We start from the raw sequence: 24,802 nt of genomic DNA on the forward strand, positions 1-24,802 counted from the left end.
GCTAGTAGTTGTTCAGTTGCAGTTAGCAAAAAACAGCAAATACGTGAAAAATTGTACTTCTTGAATAGATTTTTTTTTCAATCTTAAAAGCTATCTTTCCGCAGGCTTTCCTAGTACAGGGGTAGGCAATCTTGGCTCTTTTATGACTCGTGGACTTCAACTCCCACAATTCCTGAGCCAGCATAGCTGGTCCATGAGTCATAAAAGAGCCAAGGTTGCCTATACCCCTGACTAGTGAGAATACTGCAAGTTTTGTTTAATTACAGGTAAGAGGCTGTATTTTGATCAGCAATTTATCCCAAGGAGTGATCATGAAAGTTTTTCACAAAAGCTGCCTATCCAGTTGAGCGCCAGGGATGCCTGTCTTCCACTAACTTACATAGATCCTCATAATAAGATAGCAGGAGAAGAATTTTTCCCACAAATGAGAAACATACCATTTCCAGTCCAATTCAGCAGGCAAAGGTCAGTATTGTATTTTTAACTTGTACCATTTTCTCCACCTATATTGTCTTGGAACAGCATTCCTCCAGAGATTTGCAGGACTCCCAACTTGCCAGCTTTAAAAGTGCGTTAAAAACACATTTCCATAGGACTGATTAGGTTAGGGTAAAGCAGGATTGGAGTGGGGTGTTACCTATTTTTAATCTCTGTGAGTGGGGTTGAGAGTTAGCTACACCTCCTCCTCCTGGATAACATGTACTTTAGAGTTTTATTTGAAATTTTACTGTTTTTCTGTATTAAGTTGTCCAGAGTTGAAGTTGGCCTAGAATTTGAAATATAAACAAATAACAAAGAGATAGATAAATAATTTTATATACAGCTTCCTATGCAAAAACAATTCTAAGTTACTTTCAAAATATACAATAAGAATTAAAAGCAATAAATTAAGAACAGGTTTTTTTTTTTAAAAAAAAAACAACCCAACTTACAGAAAAAAATAAACAGGAAAAAAACTTCCTCCATATGGAAGAGGCCAAGATCAAGGGAAGATGTAATTATAGGCAGGTCAGGAATATAAACAAACAACTAGAAGTGAGTTTGTAGACCAGAGGTCCCTAACCTTTTGGGCACCAGGGACTGGTTCTGTGGGGAGAGGTTTTTTTGCGGACCGGAGGGTGCATGGTTTTGTGTGCTGCCTGCATCCTATGGACGGGGCTTTGCTTGTTTGTGCGGCCCTGTTGCTGGCATGCTGTGGACCATTTCCGGTCCACAGACCGGGGGTTGGGGACCCCTGTTCTAGGCTCTCAATTAATGTCCGGATCAGTATGGTTGGGCCATCTAGTCCCAACTTGGTTAGGTTCTTATATGTCAAAAGCAAAGTTTTGAATCTGGCTTTAGAAGCTACTGTAGTTATTTCAGCAGAACTGTTATATATAAATACCCAATTGCTCCATTGTAGCTGTAGCTTTAGCTTCTGCCCCAATTACAAGAGTAACCATATATAGAATAGGTTATAGCTGTTTAAGTTCGAAATTATCAGAACATGGACATCATTAGTAGCTGTGTTCAGGAAAGGACAAACTAATTGATATACCAATTGAAGCTAGTAATAGCTACTGCCCCCTGCTCCCCAGCCTACACTGAGGTTATTTCAGAGTGTAGAATTATAGTGTTGATTCTAGGACCACTCGTATCTCTGTTCTTTCTGAGCAAATGCATAGGATTGAGGCCTGAGTTGGATCTAGATCATTTCATTATATGCTTTAAAAAAAATTTAAATGCCATAGTGTGCAAAAAAGTTCAGAATATTCAAAAAATTGTTTTTATTCATTGTATATAGAAACTGAACTGAGAATTAGTTTTACTACTCAAGTGAATATTTGATTGCAAGAGGATTGGCATATACTCTTCTTTATAATTGCTAAGACTAAACCTTCTGCAGACTGATAAGTTAAATTTACTCATTTGTTCTATACTTTTGTATTTTACATTGTAGAATTATTAATGTCAGTTTGTTGCAGCTACCTATACCTAACTTAATTAATCTCTGACAATGTATTTTCACCTTTCCTTATTCTTTTTAAGCTGCTTGTTTAAATGCCACAATTGGTTTAGTTTAATTCACTGACAATATTAATTGTATCAGTAATGCACGAAACCTTAGGTCCATGTCCTTTTAAATGTAGAATTTACAGTGGTAGGTAGACTAGGTTAAATGATACAAGATCACCTCTAATTTTAAATATGTCTATTTCAGATAATATCCTTAGGATATAGCTAAAATAATTCATATAATGTTAGTGCCTTCTGCACATGTTAGTTTTCTCCCCTATTGCTCCATTCCCTAGAATACAATAATATTTGAAGCATTAATATTTAACCAACTCTTAAGAACTATTTTATAATTTCATAGATGTGTAGGTGATAAATGTTGCTTATTTAAGCAGTTCCCATGAAATAGTAACATAGCTCCTAATGAATAGTTTTAAATAGATTTAGAAATAAAAATTTTAAAATTAAGAATTTCCTTTTCCATAATAGAGATAAATTATTCTAATTTCCAAGCTTCCTAGGATAAATCAGATGCCTTTTTAATGACAATGTTTTGCTTAAGACTGAAAGTAGAATTGGGACCCCATATAGCAGTGATGGCGAACCTTTTAGAGACCGAGTACCCAAACTGCAACCCCAAACCCACTTATTTATCGCTGGGTGCCAGGTGGGCGTGGCCCACTGGGTGGGCATGGCTGTAGTGGTCATGGCAGACAGAATGCGTGTGGCCAAGGTGGGTGTGGTCACCTCGATGTTGCTCGTGGTGAGGGACGCCTGTGGGGACTGGGCATGGTTGGGGGTCTCTGGCAGGTGGGATGGTGGGCAGGAGGCAAGGTGAGGCAGGGCAGGGGTGCCATTGTTGCAGGGCAAGGTGAGGTAGGGGCCTGGGCGGCTGCTGCCTGACACCATTGGCCCCCACACACAGAGGCCAGCGAGTGCATAGGGGCCGACAGTGTCCATCAGCAGCCACAGCCTGCCAGCCCCTCGACCGGCGCACTCTGGAGCTCCGTAGCCCACCACCAGAAGTTCAGAGAAGCTGCATCTGAGCTGGATGGACAGCCGACAGCTGAGGAGGCGATGTAGTGGGATGTGCCCAGGAAAAGGAGAGCATGCGAGGCCAGGAGGGATGGGACGGAGGGGAGGGAAACCAGCCGTGCTGGGATGCATCTGGCCATGTGGGACCTCAGCGAGTTAGCAGGCGGCTGGTTGAAGAGGGACAGTTGCCATCTCCGGGGCACAGCGCGTGTGCCCACAGAGAGGTCTCTGAGTGCCGTCTCTGGCACGCGTGCCATAGGTTCACCACCACTGCCATATAGGTTTTTCACTTTTCTAATACATTTCAAAGTAAAACTGGAAAATATCTTATTTGTGAAAAAAACAAAAGAACAGAGTTTAAAACTTTTAAAGACTAATGTTAATACCTAAATGTTGCATTAATATTGACTGCTGATCAACTAGAACAGGGGTAGGCTGGCTGGCTCAGGAATTCTGGGAGTTGAAGTCCACGAGTCATAAAAGAGCCAAGGTTGCCTACCCCTGAACTAGGGTATTAGTGTTTATAGAATTTAAGGTTTCCATGCTTTGTTCGTTATCCCGTAGCTTACGTTTTGCCTTTACCTGATTGTATCTGCTCAGGCTCAGAAGCTCATCATTTTTTATGTTCAGTAATGATGACCTCTTGTGGTATGACTCTTTTACTGCAACACGGGTAGATTAAATTTAAAACACTGTATAAAATTGTGTTAAACTCAATGCGTCACGTAAATAAACGAAACCAATGCGTTTCATATTAAATCATTTATTAAAGAAGAAGCATTCATTTCGGATATAAGGAAACAAGTAGAAGTCTAAGAGAAAGTAAAATACATTGTCTTTTATCCCATTTACATTCCTTGTTAATTAAAAAAAAATACACGTGGCATAGAGGATTGGGTATTGCTTTCAAGACTTTGGCCAGAGGATATAAATAGAGGCTCAATTTCCTTTCCTCAGCTTATCCAGGGAGAGAGCAAACAGACGCCTGCTCCTTTCCCGGCTGATGAAATCCCCAAACTGGTTGTGGTGAGACAATTTTGCTTGAGAAACAGGTGGTTTGCCGCCCACTCATTCTTAGTGCTGTGTCAACTCTTGGATAGAGTGTGCTAAAAACAAACCTCTTGGGAGCACTGATCATCTAATTGTGAGTTGCAGTTCGCCGTAATGAGTGTTGCCATCCTCTGACCAAATTAGATTACAGGAGATTTCTTTGGTTTGCAGAAGTGTGTAAACTCCTTAATCTATCAGAAAGTTATTAAGTTACTTGCAGCGGCTGGTCACAACAGCTGATGAAAAGTTACGGTAAATAATTTGTACCAATGGAATGAGAGATATTGATGAATATCCCTGCTCAGTTTGTTTAGCAATTAGTATATGAGAGAGAAGAAGAAGGTGATTAGGGGACTGGAGGCTAAAGCATATAAGGAACGGTTGCTGGAATTCGGTATGTCTAGTTTAATGAAGAGACGGACTAGTGGTGACATGATAGCAGTGTTCCAATATCTCAGGGGCTGCCACAAAGAAGAGGGAGTCAAGCTATTTTCCAAAGCGCCTGAAGGCAGGACAAGAAGCAACGGATGGAAACTAATCAAAGAGAGAAGCAACCTAGAACTAAGGAGAAACTTCCTGACAGTTAGAACAATTAACCAGTGAAATAACCTGCCTCCAGAAGTGGTGAATGCGCCAACACTTGGAAGTTTTTAAGAAGAGACTAGACAGCCATTTGTCCAAAATGGTATAGGGTTTCCTGCCTGGGCAGGGGTTGGATTAGATGATCTCCAATGTCCCTTCCAACTTTATTATTATTATTATTATTATTATTAGTAGTAGTAGTAGTAGTAGTAGTAGTAGTAGTAGTAGTAGTAGTGTAATTTTGGTTCCTGAGGAAATCCAAATTGTTTGGATGCAGAGAGAGATCTAGTAGCACAGTTTGGCCAGGTGTTAAAAAGTGCCCTCTACTTACTAAAATGCATTCCCAGTTTAGTGAGTGAAAGGTGAGAGTAAATATTATATATGTATTCATAATTTTGATGACTTTTTGGCATTTTTAAAAATTACTGCTAATTTTACCCCCCTTTTTAGTGACCAGTTTAATACACAAGAGTCTCCTTTGTCATATCCAGACTATACTGAAATGACTAAATCTGCAACTAAATCAGGTACATTGTTACAGACTTAGCCCATATATAATTTTTAATTGTAATTTAATGATAAATGAATGAGTCTTGGCAAGCCAGAGCAAAGCTTCAGTCTTAAGTATTCTTCCCATGAGTCCAAAAGGAAGAATAAACTTTGACTTAACCTAATCACAAGTCCTTGTTTGTCACAACATATAAAGCAGGAATTATGTTGTCAAAACATTTGATAAAATAAAATTAAATGATAATTTATTTTTTCTCCTGATCTTTGGCTTGCTCAAGCTCATTTGTACAGTTGTTGGATATCATTGACTCCTGGAGATTCTATGGACAATTACCCTCCATCTTGATTTGTTCCTGGTGATGCTCCACAGTTTTTCTATGGACATTCCAGGGTTTCATCTATCCACTTTGCCTTCCTGTCTTCTACGTTTCTCAACTTTACCAATCTAGTCGTTTTATCTAGTTTCATCCTCATTTCATTCTCAGCTCTCATTGCATGCCCAAGATTGAATTTCTACTTGGTAATTATTGCCTCAGTGGAATAGTCTGTCAGTCTTTCTTCCAGCATGGATTGATTGGGTTTTTTTTTTTTTATAGTTTGCGGTATTCTTCATATCTTTGATTCAGATGTTTACTTTTTTTCATTCTTTTTTCAGTTCCTAGATGGTTATTGCTTTAATTATTCTGCTATGTATTGGCATAAAAATATACCTAGTCTTCGTGATATTTTATAAAAGTGTCATTGCTTTTTCCTAGAAATATTCTCTTCTTTATTTCTTTAGCATGTTGTTCAGCTCAGGAAAACAATTATGTTCTATGTTCAATATTTATGCTCAGTTATGATAGCTAAGCATACTGGTTAATATTGGTTTTGTTAATATCTTACATTAATATGGATTTTTAATTTTCAGTGTATACTTTCCTAGTTAACTTTTAAAAATCTTTATTTTTAGCTTTGTGAGTGTCATTCACAAAAATCAAACTGCTGGTGTTTTAATGTCCACTTTGAATTTGGTGTGGTGAGCCAATTTGATGTAGTGGTTAAGATGCTGGCCTAGAAACAAGAGACTGTAAGTTCTAGTTCAGGGGTCTTAAAACTTAGCCCTTTTCTGACTTGTGGACTTCAACTCCCAGAATTCCTCAGCCAGGCATGGGAGTTGAAGTACACAAATCAGAAAAGGGCCAAGTTTGGAGACCCCTGTTCTAGTTCTACCTTAGGCATGAAAGCCAGCTGGGTTACTTTGGGTTAGTTATTCTCTCTTAACTCAAATCTACTTCTCAGGTTTGTTGTTGTGGGAAAAATAGGAGGAGAAAGGAGTATTAGGTCTGTTTCCAGGTGTGAATTACTTATAATAATAAAGGCAGGAGAACAATTTAATAAAAAACATCCCAAACATTTTTCCCAGTCACAGAATGATGTTGGTTCCTTGATATTTTGGACAGTTGAAGATGCTGGATGAGTGCTGCACATGTAATAAAGACTAACACTTTTCATACTTTTTCAAGTGAAATTTTTTTCATGCAGTTAAAAGCTTATGGTTGACTAGACATTTTTTGTATAAGGTTTATATTTCTGCTGGTTTAGATAACTTTGTTTGGTAAGAGTCCAGGATAAGCAAAAATTAATATATGATGGTAAGTCATGTATAAATTATTGGAAGGTTGATCCTTAGATTTTTATTGCTTCGTGAAATTGGCAGAGATGGGATGAAAGACAATGGGATCCTTGAAACCTGTAGACAAAGTGTTTAATTAAAAAAGATGATTTAATTCTGCTAATTGATTGCATAATTTTGGGGCAAAGTGTTGGAATTAATCTAACAGTGCTAGAATGAATAATCTTGTTTTAAATTTATTACAGAATAGAATCAATCTTGTTACATCGTAATATGACAAGAATACGGTGTCGCCCAGTGGTTTATCTGTGGACGACTTAAAAATTGTAGTATTATAAAAATTCTAGTCATTAGCTGAGAAATTATATCAAAGTGATATTGGGGACTTGTATTCCATTCCACATCATTAAACAATATAATATGAAGTTCCATTGTATCCTTCACGTTTGTTAACATTTATCTGAAATTCTTGAGATTAGTCATCTAGAAATTTGGATGTACAAAGTATCATTAGTTATCATCCCTAGTGTCTAGAGATTTTAAGGTGGAGAAAGTGGCTAAAATGAGACTTAATCTTGCTCTAGATGCAACTATATATAGAATCTGGGATCCCAGTGCTAGTGTCGTCAAGGAAATCTTTGAGTATGGCTTACATGTCATTTCTAAGAAATGCTACCAATTATAATATTAATATGAGTTAAGGAGAAAATTATTAAATGCGCAAAGACTGCTATATATCAGCCTGCTTTTATAGTTCATAAATTTCACTTGGTCAGATGAGATGATCAAATGTAGAAAATTAAGCTGTCAGTGCTGACTACTGATGCATTTCTAAACCCCATTAAAACCAATAGTTCAAATTTGAAGCAATAAACATTTAGACCAAATAGCATATTCTACTGCTTTCCAAGTTCCATAAGGAGCTTGTATATTTGTACATGGCAATTTTTGTCCTTAGGGGATGTATTGGGGTGAGAAAACCCAATGGTTTAAAGCAGTGGTTCTCAACCTTTTTAATGCCGTGACCCCCCAACCGGTCGTAAGTCGAGGACTACCCAACCGGTCGTAAGTCGAGGACTACCCAACTGATCGTAAGTCGAGGACTACCCAACCGGTCATAAGTCGAGGACTTTCCCTGCCCGGGAGCACTGCGCATGCGTGGTGCCACCCCCTGCGCCCGCCAAGGCGTAGCTGGCAAGGGGCAGCGACGGCACAGGCCGACCACCGGCTGGGCCACCAGCTGGCCCAGCCCAAGGGAGGTAAGGCACCCGCCGGGCCTCACGCGTGCCAGCAACCCTCCCTGCACCCGCCGGCCTCCCACCTCCCACCCCTGGCCCTCTTTTACTTACATTTTTAGTAGTTGCTCAGCAGGGAGGGGTAGAAACTTCCAGACAGCTCGCCTTCGCTGCAGACAACTTGCAGCACCGTTTGCAGAATGGGACTTTTGGCGGGCTCAGCAGGCAGAGACAGCCTGGACAATTCCTATTGGCTTTTGAAAGCCAATAGAATTAGACTCTATTCAAGAGAGTCTATTCTATTGGCTTTCAAAAGCCAATAGAATAAAAGGGAGTAGCACAGCTAAGGAAAAGGGGGGAAAAATGGCGGACTGCATTGTTTGGCGACCCCCGTGAAATGGTCGTTCTACCCCAAATGGGGTTGCGACCCACAGGTTGAGACCTGCTGGTTTAAAGTCAAGAAGTGTTTTCATGGCAGAAATAGACTTGAAGTGTTTCCATGGCAGAAGTAGACTTGAACCATAGTCCATTGGTTCGGCTCCAAAATTGAAACCATTCCTCTGGAGTTTTTCAAAGGTTTTTAAGACATACACCTTGGTTAGTTAAAAAAAGGAATTCCCAGAAGCCTTCCTGCCTACCTCTTAAACAGACACAAAGTAATAAGACATCTTGAGCACAAACCCGGGGGAGGGAGGGGCTTTTTAATATAGCTGGCCCTTTCTGTTATATCAGAAAAATTGCCATGGATACCCTTTTTTATTTGTCTTTAGTCTTTTGTGGAACCCTAGGGTTTGAAGAAACTTGCATTACACCATCACAATTCTGTTGTTTTATTAGCAACAATTGAATTTATTTTGTAGAATCTGCAGGGTTGTATTTTATTATTAATTTCATTATTTTTTGTTTTTCACTGAATTGGATTTAAGTACCAAAGAGTGCTCCCCTGCCCCCGTGAGCTTTTACTCTTAAATTGTTTACTTCTGGGTTATGGGAAACCCACCGTATTTACATGAGCATTTTAGTACCTTCCCTCTGATGTTCCTCTTCAGTTAGCATTCATTGGTTTTTAGTAAACTCTTTCCCATCTGTACATGATATGATCACCTTGTATTGTCAAATTTGGACTGTCTTCTAACTCTAAAAACACTGGTTGGAAGAAGCCGGGTAGGAGCCATTTATTTTTTCTGTCTTGCACTGAAATGTCTTGTTAGTCAGGGAAGAGACGCAATAAAGCACCTCCTCCAGCAAAGCCTGCTTGTCTTTCCAAAAAATCGTGGCAGTGGCAGTGGGTGTGGGATAATGGCTTTGCCCATAGTTGTAGATGGCCCAGTTGGTAGGACTAAGCATTCATAGAGAACAGCATGAGCACCAACAATAAGGAGGAAAGAAAGGGGAAAGACACAGTACTTATGGGTGAAGTGTAGGTCATATTGATTTTCTTTGTCTCAAGGTAGACATCCATGGTTTGGTTCACTCCTCAATTTGTCTATTATCTCCCCAGCTTGACTTACAAGGGCATCCATGAAATCTGTCCTGCCCAATGATTTCAGAATGTATTAATATTTCTCTAAAGCAGAGCTCCTCTACTATTTTAAAGGTTATTTATTTCTATGGCGCTCCTTGGTGTAATTGGAGGTGGTGTGGTGAAGATCTTGCTTATGTATCCTTCCCTAGATTCAAGCTGAGAGAAATGAGAGAGGGAGGGAGAGGGAGGGAGGGAGAGAGAGAGGGAGAGAGAGAGAGCGCGCACTTGAGGGAGTTTGGAATGGAAGGCATCCCTGTTACCTTTCTGTATTCTTTCAGAAAGTGGAAACTCTTTGAAAGTGAAAGTTGGTATCATTTTCCATATTATCTAATATCCATTTTGTGGAGTACCAGATCAAGTGGAAAATGTGCTATCAGATGATGTTTTAGTTAGACTGTATTAGGGGAATCACAATCTGGCTGTAACCAATGGCATTATGTTTTCCCATTTTCACTATCTCTGGAACATGCCCAGAACTTACTGTGCATATTCTGAGTATGTCTCTGGACTAAACTTGTGTGGAACGGACTAGTTGGTACAGCCGATTCCATACACAGGAATGTGCGTGGAATATTTTGCACATATCATTTTGTTTCCCGTGTAATTTTTATTATTTATTATTTGTGACTTTCAAGAAGATTGATACGGGCACTCTGCTATATTTCTTACCAACTTGGAAAGAAGGAGAGGAAAAGATTTTAAGCCATACAGAGCCATGTAAACTTATAGCACATGATTTTGTAAATAAAAATGAGTGCCATTTGTGTGTTTGTGTACATGCACGCATGCATACATGTGTAATTTTATTGCAGGAAAGGAAATAGATATTGGTTTTGTGACGTGAGAGCCCAGATCATGTTTGGCAAAGCTAAATTCTCCAGATTGATCTGTTGTGTATTCCCAGGCATGTTGCAGTGCCTCAGCTTTTTTGTGCTTTTATTAAAGATTTCTGTGAACCAAAAGAAAATGTTAATTTATTCAAGTAAAGAACTAGCAAGTTACTACTTATTAGAATTGTAATAATTCTCTTCTGCAACAGTAGGTAGATTTTTAAGATAACTAACATTCAGTTCTCTGAAGCTCAGTGTTGCTAAGGCTCTTGGATTTTACATGCTAAAAACAGCAGCCAATAAATGTAGACCAGTGTCATTTTTGTGACCAGCATACAAAGCTGTGGTTATACCAATAAACCACCGAGAGAAGGAACTTCTGAACTTGTCTGCCTTTGCTTAAGTTTCCTGTTTTTCTTCTTTTTATTACAGAGACTGTTGAAGTTAGATTAGTAAGAAATTTCTGTTGAAATATTTATTTTTTACCCGATTGGTACAAACTGTTATAGAACAAATTACAGTCTATTAAATGTTTTGCCATAAGTTTTGTTGTGTGACTGTTTGAAAATCATTGTTAATATATCTCTTCAATAATATATGTTTCAGAACATAATTTGGAAGCAAGTGAAATGGAAGAAGAAGAAGAAAGCTATTGGAAAACAAAAGTTTTACCAATTTTACATATATTAGAGATTGGTAAATAATATAGTTCTGTAATATTTGTTTGGGTTTCATAAACTAGACTTTTCAAGGCTTCATTCTATTCGTTATTTCTAATAATATTTTTCTTCTTACCAATTTTAAATAGTTCCATTGCTGGCAAGATAGCCTATATTCCTGGTGGCAAAGTGGGATGGAGATATATAGATGTATTTGCAAGGTTTAAAAGTCCTTTGAGAATACATACAATAAGCTTTCAAAGAATCTGTAAATATTAATGACATGTAGTAAAGTGGGCTGCCTGGTACATTTTAGATGTTTTGAATGACAAATCCCATATTAGAAGTTAAAAGACGAAAACGTTGAGACCACCATATTTGTGGGTATTTTTTCCTAATCATAACAAATACAAGCCAGTGCTAAATACAACACTAATTCTGTGTTCCAGTTTTTGTATCTTGGCATTGTACAGGATGCTTGCTTAGATTAGTGTTTTAAGAAACAGGGAGAGGAGCCCAAGATCTGCAGTAGTCTTTCAGTGGCATATTTGAAGCCACCTTTCAAAAAGGAGCCATGACATGTTTTGGAAATGGTTTTAGGAATTTTAAGGGGTGAAATTAATGCCCTAAGCATCTGTCAGGTGTAATATATTCATTTCACTCCTTCAGTTCCCTCATCTTCACATCAGTCCAAAGAACTCCCATATTTTTGATCCCATGTTTCTGGGAAAACATTATTGCCTATGAAAAGGATGTTAGCAGGTTACACCTGACCGTAGTCTGGTGTCTAGTTACCGCTAGTTGAAGACAAATGCATGCTATTTCTGGGAAAGGTAGGGATGGTCACATAAACATCTATTAGAATGACACTAACCAAAAGCTATTTATTTAGTTTTTGCTCCTTCAGTTGAGTCCATAAAATTTACAATAGCTGTGTTTGTTGATAGTGCAGATTTTGTGGTATTTGTTAAAAAAAATCCTTTCTCTTTAAAATATTGGATCATTAATTTTACCTTCTGCTTTTTTCAAATCAAACAGAAAACAATGTAGAAAGACTTTGTGATGCCTGTGCTATTCTTTATCAAACACTGGAAGAAGGAAATATGCTTGGCAAGAGATTCAAGAGGCGAAATTTACTGTTGAAAGTGTTATATAAATTAGTTGATGTTACTTCAGATCCTCTTGGCTTGAAATTGGCAAAAATCATTCTGGGTGTAAGTCATACCTGTTACAGAATGTGATTATATGATACTTGTGTGAAAGTGCTAGTTATACCCTGAGAAATGTGACTAAACTTTAACTACTAAATCAGTTTTTTGCAGGAGGTTGCAGAACTCGGCTTTACGCTCTTTAAAATTACATTTAATTTTCTTTTGTTCTGTAGTTAGATTTACTTGAAATCTAGGACATTAACAGTGCAGCTCCTCCTTTGGCTACTTAGAACTGAGTTTACTTCCAAGTAAATAAATACAAAATTTCAGCCCAAGTGATGGCAAACAATAGTAGATAAAAATAGCATCAGCTTACTTTAGTCAATTTTTTTGAATTAAATTGTATGTCAAAAACCAGCTGTACTTTGTGAGAGTTTTTGCTTTCAAGGTATAACAACAAATGCATTCTTTTGAATACATTTACTTGAATCCTAGAATAAGTCATAAACCACGTTCTCTGGCTTACTTGATTGATTGAATACCAAGGAAATAGCAGAAGAAGTTCAAGAGGAAAACAAATATTCATTATTATAGTGTATGGTATCTCTCCTAAACCATTCAAAAATGTATATAACATTTTTATAAATTGGTGGCAACAGTTACTATCATATCATGGTGATATAGTATTTAATTTATTTGAATGTATGTTTGTTATAATGTTAATTGAGACATTTGTCATGACCCTTTAATCATTACCTAGTAGCTATGCAATAATTTATAAGAACTTGTTGCTAGGTTTTTAACAATTTCCTACTTTCAACAACTTCCCCATTCACATATTCAGAATGGTATGCTGGATTCAAATGAACGGAAAATCTATTCATCAAGGAAATTCAGATTCTGTATATGTATATGGATGTACAATATATCTGTCTGGATAATAATAATAATTACATTTTTCTTCCTGTAATGTAGTGTCTAAAGCAGGACTATTTCAGTTAGAATTACCCAAATGCGTATAACATGGAAAACCGGTTTAACGTCATTATATTAACCAGCACCTTGCAGATAGTTTTAAAATCACATTCCGTTATGTTGGATGTTATAGGAAGCTTTATTTTATATGATTTAATATTGAATGCTGGTGTATAAATGGAGGACCCTAAAATCATATTTAATGTTTTTTCACTTCCTTTCATGTAGATTTTTCTGTCTCCAATAATCTTGGATCAGATAAATGGCTCTCACACATTGATAATTTGATATGGGAGCTCTTATTTGAGTACTTGTTTTGGAATATGTTTGAAAGCCATGATAAAGCTGCCAATGTTTCTAGTTTCAGTTAAGTACAGCCTGTACATACAGGTAGTCCTTGACTTACAACCACAAAACTTGAGGCCAAAATTTCTGTTGCTGAGCAAAACAGTTGTTAAGTGAATTTTGCTCCATTTTATGACCTTTCTTACCACAGTTATTAAGTGAATCACTGCAGTTATTAAGTTAGTTTGCTTGTGAAAAGGTCACAAAAGACCTCGGGACCCTACAGAAATAGGAAGTAGTTGCCAAGCACCCAAATTTTGATCACATGACCATGGGGACATTGCAGTGGTAAATGTGAAAAAGGGTACTAAGTCACTTTTTCCAGTGCAGTCGTAACTTTGAATGGTCACGAAACGAATGGTGGTCAAGGGCTAACTGTAATGCGAGAGCTGTGTTGCATATCTACTCTTAAAAGAACAGCTAAAAATAAGATACAGCTATTTAATGTATATTCTCTTTTTCCATTCTTCCTTATAGCTGAAAGTGAGTGGGAAGAATCTGCTTAATGTTTGCAAATTAGTATTTAAAATCAGCAGAAGTGAAAAAAATGATTCCCTTATGGAGAATGACCAAATCCTGGGTAGGTAAATATGCTGTCCTATGACTCAGTAGAATGTCTTTTATAATGTGGAAAAGATAATATTACTGCTATTATGTGCAGGGAAATATGAAACTGCCAAATATTCAGTATAAATATGATTTCAATCTGCATTTTGGTGTTAATTTTTTTCCTGTTTCTTATTTTGCCTATCCTAAACATGTTAATGTTTTTGAAGCTAATGAAGATAATATTAGCTAATCAGAAATACAAATGTTATTACTGGGTAGGAACTAGACATAAAAATTGCAGCTGGAATTCAAGAAAAATATGTATATATATAGAAATGAAAACTAAGCACCAGACTTTGATCTCTGTTTCATCATGGAATCCAAGTAACGTATTCCAAAAACCAATTAGATATTGCTTGACTCCTTCTTCCTTGCCACCTGATTTGGCTAAATCACATTATTCTTCCTGCATCAAGGGATGCAAGACATATTTAAATGGTGAATGGGAGGGAACTTGAGTTTTTAGCCTAATTTCCATGACAAATTAATACTTTGCTTACATATTGCACACAATTCTTTCATCTGGAATTCTGGGACAAGAAAATGGTAACACTTTGGATCAGATTATTGTTAATCAGACATTTAAATGATCGTTTAGTTAAGGTTTTTTACTTGTCTTTACTTTTTACGTACTATATTATGTTACATCTTCTCTTTGTTTTTAAATTAAAGTAAGGCAGTTAAATCAAAAAGTAAAAACTAGCTGTCTATTACTATCAGAAAGACAAGATACTTTTTAGCTGAAATAAGACAGATATGATTAGTACATACTAGTAATCAAAAATAATTAGCCTCCAATAATTTTTATTATTGTGACCAAGACTTTTCATTATATGCGACTTCCATTTAAGCAAAATAAATTGTGTGCTGATTTCCTTTTTTAAAAAAGGACCTTCTTGCAATCATTGAGGGCTATATTTGCAAAAGAAAAATTTTCATTGCTTTGTCCTCATCAAAAACTTTCCTGGACCTGGGAAAGCTTTCGATGCAGGCCTTGGATTTTGGATATGTTCACATAGTTACAATGGAAAAAAATAGCCAGAGATAGTTTGTATAAATGAAAGCTCCACTGTTGCAACTTCCTTCCCTTCAATAAATTTCCTCAGCTATTTCTCATCCATTATCTGAATTATTGGGATGGCAGCTAGTAAATTAATCTTGAGCAACTGTCTTTGCAGTCCCACTGAATGCCTTTATATCAAAGTACTGCAAATAAATAACAACGCAGAATTATTTATTTATTTGATCTGATTTATATTGCTTACTACATCAGAAATGCTATAGTAATTTTGTGTGCAATAATCAGTAGATTATTAATTAATTAGTTTGGAAAATTATATGGCTGCCCAACTCATTCATGGTGACTCTGGGGCAGCTTAGTTAGAGAAGTTATTATTTTATTTGACAGTTCCGTTAAAAAAAAAGAAAAGGAAAAAAAAAGCCCTGGGTGAAGTAAATCTCATTCTGGGGAGAGAAAAAAAAGTGTACCACAGAGAAATTTCACATTGTGTTGATTTTTTCCATAGACTCTCTGCTTGAGATTCTGAGAACTGAAGATTTGCAAACAAACACTGAAGCTTTTCTTTATTGCACTGGTGCTATAAAATTTATTTCTGGCAATGTGAGGCTCATTAATGAAATGGTCAACAAGGGAGCTATTGAAATCTTGCTGCAAATAATGAGAATGATTAATGAAATTAATGAAGATAATACTCGATTTTCCAGCTCAGGACATCTCTTGGTCCAGGTCAGAATTACATTTTTATTTCAATTATTCATTTATTTCAACAAAAAAGTGTCAAACTTTCTAATGGTGTTCCCTTGCTAGGCTTGACTCTTGGTGGATCGTCCAAGTTTTTTTTTTCTTAACAGTATTGTGGAAGTGGTTTGGTACTACTTTTATTCTGAGATGTTTTCCAAGTTTTCAGTCTACTCAACTATATTATTCCAGTTCTAACCTTGTGCTACCCTGGTGAGCTTTTCTGAATTAGCTAAAGCAATCTTAGATGCAGCAGGCGCTGTAACTTAATCGTTCCAGAATGATCTATAGCAGGGGTGTTTGCATCATGTGGAGGCCGTGCCCACCCCAGCTCCGGCAATGCAAAAAAAGTCACAACACGTCCCGTGATGGGGCAAGTTTGACACCTCTGATTTATAGGGACCGTTATTGGAAACTGATAAATTATTACTAGACGTTATTGGAGAATTCTTTACTGCATATCAAAGGAATAGTGAATAAGGCAATCCTATCTTTCTGTGACTTCCTCTTAGTTTCTATCATGTGCAGTAGCTCTAGATCAGGGGTTCTCAACCTTGGCAATTTTAAGACTTGTGGACATCAATTCCCAGAATTCCTCAGCCAGCTTTGCTGGCTGAGGAATTCTGAGAGTTGAAGTCCACAAGTCTTAAAGTTGCCAAGGTTGAGAACCCTGATCTAGATGTATACTTGCTGAATGTGGGCCTTGCATTTGTCTGTTTTATTTTACTTTATACGTGAAATATTTGTATAATGCAGTGGTTCTCAACCTTTTTAATGCTGCGACCCCCAACCGGTCGTAAGTCGAGGACTAAACCGGTCATAAGTTTAAGACTAAATCGGTCGTAAGTCGAGGACTACCCAACCGGTCATAAGTCGATGACTTTCCCTGCCCAGGAGCACCGCGCATGCGTGGTGCCGCCCCCTGCGCCGGCCGAGGCGTAGCTGGCAAGCGGCAGAGACGGAGCAGGCCGACCACCGGCTGGGCCACCAGCTGGCCCAGCCCAAGGGAGGTAAGGCACCTGCCGGAAAAGGGGGGAAAATGGCGGACAGCCTTTCTTGGCGACCCCCGTGAAATGGTCGATCGACCCCAAATGGGGTCGCGACCCATAGGTTGAGAACTGCTGGTATAGTGCCTCTCGTCTAAGATTAAGACAGCATGGTTACTTCTTGCTGATAAAAGTTGCAACAACCACAGTAGCTCATGGTATTGTGTCTGTGTAACATTCCTTGGAAAAAAGACATCAAATTAAGAAAGAAATAATTGAAGTAGAGAGACACAAGATGTATGTTCCATCTATGACTAATGGGGGATGGGAATGCTCTTATTCTAATAAGGCTGATCATGAAATATTGAAATTGAGTCCTGATTCCTGTAAATGTTTATTTAATACTATTTTTAGAAACTGCTCACCCCCTTCATGTAAGACAATATCACCTTTTAAAGCTCTTTAGCTTTACATGAGACTTGAAAAGAGTCCCAAGCTCTGATCTGTTTTGTGAAAAGTTCCATATTGTTTGAAATATTTTTTTTCTAAATAAAAGGATAATGTTACAATTATTGCTATTCAAGAGTGGATGTAATGGCAAAACAGCAAAATTTGTAATTAATATCTTGTATGGTGGAGAAGGAGAATTCCCTTGCAGTTATTGGAACAATTTACTGAATTTTAATAACAGTTAAATGTAAGTTTAAAATAATAAAAAAACCTCTCATTTGAGCGATCTTGAATGTTATTATTCAGGTTCTTATATTGGAAGGGCCAGTTCAAACAAAAGGATTTATGTTTTAAGAAATAAGCAGGGCCTTCAGTGACTTACAATAAGTACCTCATATAACCTGAAGCCTCAAGTTTAAAATCATGTTGAAAGATTTGTTACTATCTTTACTAATTAAATGGTAATTGTTTGTAAACGTATATAAAGAAATAACTATGTCTTGACAACTGTCAATAGCCCTAATGACGTAAAAATTGTGCATCAAAATACATGTGACAGCACATGCAAAATAAATAATTGAAATTCCAATTTTATGTTTTTAGAGAAAAATACTCTCTTTTCAATAAATTCATAATACAAAGAAGTTCTAGGTTTATTAAAAAATGGCTCAGTGTGAACTCAGACAACAAATTTATCCTGGTGATTTCATGTTAAGAGATATGGAAACTGATGGGATTTACAGGAACATTTTGATTTGTTTTGGGTCAGTTGGCTCAAAGAAAGATGAACTGAAGCCTAGTAGGTCTCTGTTCAGTTGTGAAACAAGAATAACACATACGTCAAAGATAGAGGGCATAGTGTGGGACCCGTCATTTAGGGAGCTACATTTGATGGGTCCTAGGCAGTGGACCTTCTTAGCCAAGTCACCTGCATTGTGGAATATCCCTTCTTCTGAGTTAGGTTGATCCCATCACTCCTGACTTTTAAAGGCCTCTCAAAAACTGGTTGTGCCATGATTTGTTTTAGCTGTGTTTTATAATTGTTAATGTTATCAATAATAATAATTGTTGCTGTTATTTGTAGACTATTGTTTTTTAAATTTCTTCTACTCCACCGAGAGTCCCTTGTATTGTAAGGTGGACAATTATATAAATTTGATAAAATAGAGCAAGCAGCTCCGAACAATGAATAAAGTTCTTTCAGATAAAAAGTGACTTACAAGTAGGTCTGTTTTTAATAATCAAGCCTGTATCATTGTTTCATATTTTGGAGTTTAAATAACCTATATTATTTTAAATTTTTTCATACCACTGAGTTTCATACAACTGCCATCAGAGAAAGTTATGCAACATTTTGTTACATTTTCTCAAACTATCCGGTACTCCTAATCAAATTTATGTTTACCGTGTTTGCTTAATTCATATTTAAATGTATTTTGTCCAGCTCACTGCCACTTTACGGAACTTGGTAGACTTACTTCAGTCAAGGTGCAAATTCCTGGAGTATGGAGCAATCCCAGAGCTCTGCCTCACGTTGGAGAAACGCATGAGTGACAAGGATGTGTGTACCAATGTGGCCAGAATATTCAGGTAACCCCACTATTTTTTTAAAAAAAAAATACCATGTAGAATCTTTTTTCCTCTTCAGTAACCCCACCTCATCATGTGTTAAAGTTGTTGCTTCCATGGAGATACTGTTATGTGTCTGTTGAAATACTTTGGATCAGTATATTGTTTAATTCCTGAACGATTGTATTGGCTTACTTTTTGAATAAGAAAACACAAATCTTCTGCAATCTAAACACAAGCAGGCCACCCACAATCTGCTGGGCGCCCTTGGGTATATTTTCTTTTTTTGACTTGTGGTTTCTGTAAGAGGGTAAGTACTTCTGCCCTCACCCAGCCAGCAGATAAGTGTGGTGGGGACCGGATTACTTGTTCCTTGCTTCTAATGCTGTAACCTGCCTCAGGTTTGCTATAAGATGGGAGGAAGAAACTTCACGGCTTCCTCCTTCTTTATAGCAACCGTGCTCAAGATTGCAGATTTTTTAATGACTTTAGCGCAAGCAAAACAGAAATTCAGCCTCAAAATCATTAGGCGTGAAGAGCATAAGATCCCTTCCAGTGTCTTTTTTAAAGATTGTTGCCTTTCACTATTAGATATGGTGTAGTATTAATTTTGAGTTGATTTATGGGGAAGGGATTAAGGAATTAAGTTCCGCCTATTCCCCCAAAGCTCTTATGCTGAATACTACTGTTTCTGTATGTGAGGATGCAGTTGAATGGATGTATGTATATGTCCACGTACCCCATGTACCTCTGCTCTAAGGCAGAGGTCATCAAAAACCCCATAGGAATGAAATAGGGGCATTGCTTATCTAACACAGAGAACTTCTTATATTCCATCCTTTGTGTGAATCCTTTAGAAAAAAGAATGCCAGTATATTAAAGAGGAAATCTGTAAATCTGTAGCAGTGGCCAATGGCAACAGGCAGCATCTAAGACTGGATATAGTCATAGGCTGACTTTTTCTCCCTTCTGTTCAGTAGTCCATAGTTAAATGGTCTAATCCAGCGGTTCTCAACCTGTGGGTCGCGACCCCATTTGGGGTCGAATGACCATTTCACGGGGGTCGCCAAACAACGCAGTCCGCCATTTTTTCCCCCTTTTCCTTAGCTGTGCTACTCTCTTTTATTCTATTGGCTTTTGAAAGCCAATAGAATAGAATCTCTTGAATAGAGTCTAATTCTATTGGCTTTCAAAAGCCAATAGGAATTGTCCAGGCTGTCTCTGCCCTGCTGAGCCCACCAAAAGTCCCATTCTGCAAACGGTGCTGCAAGTTGTCTGCAGCGAAGGCGAGCTGTCTGGAAGTTTCCACCCCCCCCTGCTGAGCAACTACTAAAAATGTAAGTAAAAGAGGGCCAGGGGTGGGAGGCCGGCGGGCGCAGGGAGGGTTGCTGGCACGCGTGGGGCCCAGCCGGTGCCTTACCTCCCTTGGGCTGGGCCAGCTGGTGGCCCAGCTGGTGGTCGGCCTGCTACGTCTCTGCCGCTTGCCAGCTATGCCTCGGCCGGCGCAGGGAGCGGCACCACGCATGCATGGTGCTCCCAGGCAGGGAAAGTCCTCGACTTACAACCGGTTGGGTAGTCTTCGACTTACAACTGGTTGGGTAGTCCTTGACTTACGACTGGTTGGGGGTCGCGGCATTAAAAAGGTTGAGAACCACTGGTCTAATCAAACTCAGGGTTTTGGGGGGGTTTTTTGCCATCAGCTGAGGGCCTCAGGGCTTGCCATCTTTGTTTTTCCCTCCACTGCTGCTGCTATCTCTTTTCTTCCTTCCCATAAAAATACCCCTTTGCTTCTACAGCAGCCACTTCCGCAGGTGGAGTCCTTGGTGCAACCCGAACACTGATGCTGTTGCCTAGTTTGGGTAATGACACATCTGCAAAAGAACAACCAAGTTAAGGTTGCACCAAGGAGCTTTATTTCAACCCTGAGCTATAAATATTCTCTTTTATTGGTACTGCCTCATGTTTTTTTTGCTGCTGCATTATCCTTGGCTGCTGTTGCTGCTTTGTCTTCCTTGTTGAAATGCTTGAAGATGTTTGTGTTGTCTGCAAGAAGTCATAGTGGGACTCAAAGAAGCAGTAGAGAGGTTGGGGGTCATTTTCGACTAGAAACTTAAATTAAGCTTTTGATTATCATTACTGCCTGTGACGGAATTGATTTTCTTTTTAGTCATCAAAGTCATTGCTGCTTGTTCCTTCTGTTGAACTGCCTAAAAACAGAGAATGCTGGCCTTTTTATTTTGAGTAATGTTTAAAAACAGAACAAAATATTTGGATTTTAGTTGGAAATTGTAAAAGAAAACCTCATCTATATTATTTCTTCAAACATGCAGCAAACTTTCTTCCTTCAACGACTGCTGTACAGCTTTGGCGGATTGCTCCAGATGTTATGCCTTATTTTTAGCCCTGCTAAACAAATACCCAACAAAGCAGGTCAGTTTTTTAATCTCCTGTTTTTTTATATATATTTTAATCTTTTGATTCGCCTACGTTGTATGTATGTTAGTCCATTTTTAGAGACAAATTTCACGTGTATTTACCAGATAGAAATGAATGCCTTCAGCCATTTAGGCACTTAGAAACAGCTCCCTGGTTCAATACAGTCCTTGACTTGTACCCACGATGAGAACCAGAATTTCTGCTGCTAAGCGAGACGGTTATTAAGTGAGTTGCACTTTATTTTATGACCTATTTTGTCATGGTCGTTAAATGATTGCTACAGTTGTTAAATGAATCACACGGCCATTAAGGCAATCTAGCTTCCCCCATTGACTTTGCTCGTTGGAAGCCAGTTGGGAAAGTCACAGATGGCGATCACATGACCCCGGGATGCAGTGACCTTTGTAAATACACGCCAATTGTCAAGCACCTGAACGTGTCACCATGGGGAAACTATGGCTGTTGTACGTGCAAGAACTGGTTGCAAGTCACTTTTTTTTAGTGTCGTAACTTTGAATGGTTACTAAACTAAGCTATTGGTTGTAAGTCAAAGACTGCCTGTAGATGTAGATCAGGGGTCTTCAAACTTGGCCCTTTTATGACTTGTGGACTTCAACTCCCAGAACTCCTCAGCCAGCATGCCTGCCTGAGGAATTCTGGGAGTTGAAGTCCACAAGTCATCAAAGGGCCAAGTTTGAAGACCCCTGATGTTGATAGTACAAGGCTTCTACTTACTGAGACGTAATAATACAGGAGAATCTACGGATTTAAGGGGTTGGGAGTTTCTTGGTCCTGAAACATCTATATTTAACCTTTTAGCCAAAAATGGAATGCAAGAACAACCAATAAAAGGAAAAAGAGAATTATTTTTAGACTAGTAAGATTGCATTAAAGCAAATGTTCTCAAATAATAAGAGCAGATTAAACGTTTCTGTGGACTGCGTTGCTGTGCGAAGATCCCAATTCATTACAAATTAACATAGCTCTATATTTTTTAACCGGTGTCCATTTTTAAAGTGCTAATTTATACCAAAAGAGCCAGTTTGGTGCAATGGTTAATGCATCAGGTTAGAAAAGGAGGACATGAGTTCTAGTCCCGCTTTAGGCATGAAGCAGAAGCAAACCACATCTGGAAAACCTTGCCAAGAAATCTGCAGGGACTAAGGCAGGAAGCAAACTGATGCAAAAATACACACACTTCTCTCTTAATGCTAAACCCTTTTTATTATTATTATTATTATTATTATTATTATTATTATTATTATTATTATTATTATTATTATTATTATTCCCCTTCATGGATTACTGCCTTGTCATGGCGAAGGGGCTTGCGTAATTTAATGAAGCTATGAGCTATGCCATGCAGGGCCACCCAGGACAGACAAGTCATAGCAGAGAGTTCTGACAAAATGTGATCCACTGGAGAAGGAAATGGCAACCCACTCCAGTATCTTTGCCATGAAAACCCCATGGATAGTACTAAAAGGCAAAAAGATATGACGCTGGAAGATGAGCCCCTCAGATCGGAAGGTGTCCAATATGCTACTGGGAAAGAGCAGAGGGCTAGTACTAGTAGTGCCAGAAAGAATGAAGCAACTGGGCCAAAGCCGAAAGGACACTCAGCTGTGGATATATCTGGTGGTAAAAGGAAAGTCCGATGCTGTAAAGATTTTTTCTCCATAGGAATCTGGAATGTAAGATCCATGAATCAAGGCAAGCTAGATGAAGTCAAACAAGAGATGACAAGACTGAACATTGACATCTTAGGAATCAGCGAACTAAAATGGACAGGAATGGGTGAATTTAACTCAGATGACCATCAGGTATACTACTGTGGGCAAGAATCCCTCAGAAGAAATGGAGTAGCCTTCATAGTCAATAAAAGAATAAGAAAAGCAATACTGGGATACAATTCTTAAATGAACAGTGCAAAAAATTGAAGAAAACAACAGAATAGGGAGGACCAGAGATCTCTTCAAGAAAATTGGAGATATGAAGGGAACGTTTCATGCAAAGATGGGCATGATAAAGGAGCAAAATGGCAGGGACCTAACAGAGACAGAAGAGATTAAGAAGAAGTGGCAAAACTACACAAAAGAACTATACAAGAACGAGCTTAACGTCCCAGATAACCACAATGAGCCAGACATCCTAGAATGTGAAGTGAAATGGGCCTTAGGAAATCTGAGCAACAACAAAGCTAGTGGAGGTGACAGTATTCCAGCTGAGCTATTCAAAATCTTAAAAGACGATGCAGTAAAAGTGCTACACTCAATTTGCCAGCAAATTTGGAAAATTCAACAGTGGCCACAGGATTGAAAAAGGTCAGTTTACATTCCAATTCCAAAGAAAGGCAATGCCAAAGAATGTTCAAACTATCGCACCATTGCACTCATTTCACATGCTAGTAAAGTTATGCTTAAAATCCTACAAGCTAGACTCCAGCAGTATGTGGATCGAGAACTACCAGAAGTACAGGCAGGATTTCGAAGAGGCAGAGGAACTAGAAATCAAATTGCCAACATACGCTGAATCATGGAGAAAGCTAGGGAGTTCCAGAAAAACATCTACTTCTGCTTCATTGACTATGCTAAAGCCTTTGACTGTGTGGATCACAACAAATTGTGGCAAGTTCTTAAAGAGATGGGAGTACCAGACCATCTTATTTGTCTCCTGAGAAACCTATATGTGGGTCAAGAAGCAACAGTAAGAACTGGCCACGGAACCACTGATTGGTTCAAAATTGGGAAAGGAGTCTGGCAAGGCTATATACTGTCGCCCTGCCTATTTAACTTATATGCAGAGCACATCATGAGAAAGGCAGGGCTAGATGAATCAAAAGTTGGAAGTAAGATTGCCGGGAGAAATGTCAACAATTTAAGATATGCAGATGATACCACTCTAATGGCAGAAAGTGAAGAGGAACTAAAGAGCCTCTTGATACGGGTGAAGGAGGAGAGTGCAAAAGTTGGCTTGAATCTCAACATTAAGAAAACCAAAATCATGGCATCCGGCCCTCTCAATTCCTGGCAAATAGATGGGGAAGAAATGGAGGTAGTGACAGATTTTATTTTTCTGGGCTCCAAGATCACCTTAGATGGGGACTGCAGCCAAGAAATTAAAAGACGCTTGCTCCTGGGGAGGAAAGCTATGGCAAATCTAGACAGCATACTAAAAAGCAGAGACATAACCCTGCCAACAAAAGTGCGTTTAGTCAAGGCCATGGTTTTCCCAGTTGCAATGTATGGATGTGAAAGTTGGACCTTAAGGAAGGCTGAGCGCCAAAGAATTGAGGCCTTTGAACTATGGTGCTGGAAAAGACTCCTGCGAGTCCCTTGGACTGCAAGGCATTCAAACCGGTCAGTCCTAGAAGAGATCAACCCCGACTGCTCTTTAGAAGGCCAGATCCTGAAGTTGAAACTCAAATACTTTGGCCACCTAATGAGAAGGAAGGACTCACTGGAGAAGGGCCTAATCTTGGGAAAG

The 24,802-nt window shown here is 38.5% G+C and overlaps 1 protein-coding gene across 9 annotated transcripts in view; it reads left to right on the top strand.

Moving 5' to 3' along the window:
• The window catches only part of ARMC2 (armadillo repeat containing 2), a 71,684-nt gene that overhangs the window by 38,265 nt on the left and 8,617 nt on the right, over positions 1-24,802 (top strand). For all 9 annotated transcript variants that reach the window (XM_039351156.1, XM_039351151.1, XM_039351150.1 and 6 more), the window contains 8 exons: positions 267-465; positions 5,113-5,189; positions 10,984-11,073; positions 12,075-12,250; positions 13,985-14,087; positions 15,643-15,863; positions 18,756-18,901; positions 21,211-21,310. In XM_039351156.1, the coding sequence (XP_039207090.1) occupies positions 267-465; positions 5,113-5,189; positions 10,984-11,073; positions 12,075-12,250; positions 13,985-14,087; positions 15,643-15,863; positions 18,756-18,901; positions 21,211-21,310 (1,112 nt within the window). The remainder of the gene's footprint in view (positions 1-266; positions 466-5,112; positions 5,190-10,983; positions 11,074-12,074; positions 12,251-13,984; positions 14,088-15,642; positions 15,864-18,755; positions 18,902-21,210; positions 21,311-24,802) is intronic.

This window comes from Crotalus tigris, unplaced genomic scaffold (assembly GCF_016545835.1).
Source record: "Crotalus tigris isolate CLP2741 ecotype Arizona unplaced genomic scaffold, ASM1654583v1 scf7180000018371.15429387391:27106975, whole genome shotgun sequence".
NCBI lineage: Eukaryota > Metazoa > Chordata > Lepidosauria > Squamata > Viperidae > Crotalus > Crotalus tigris.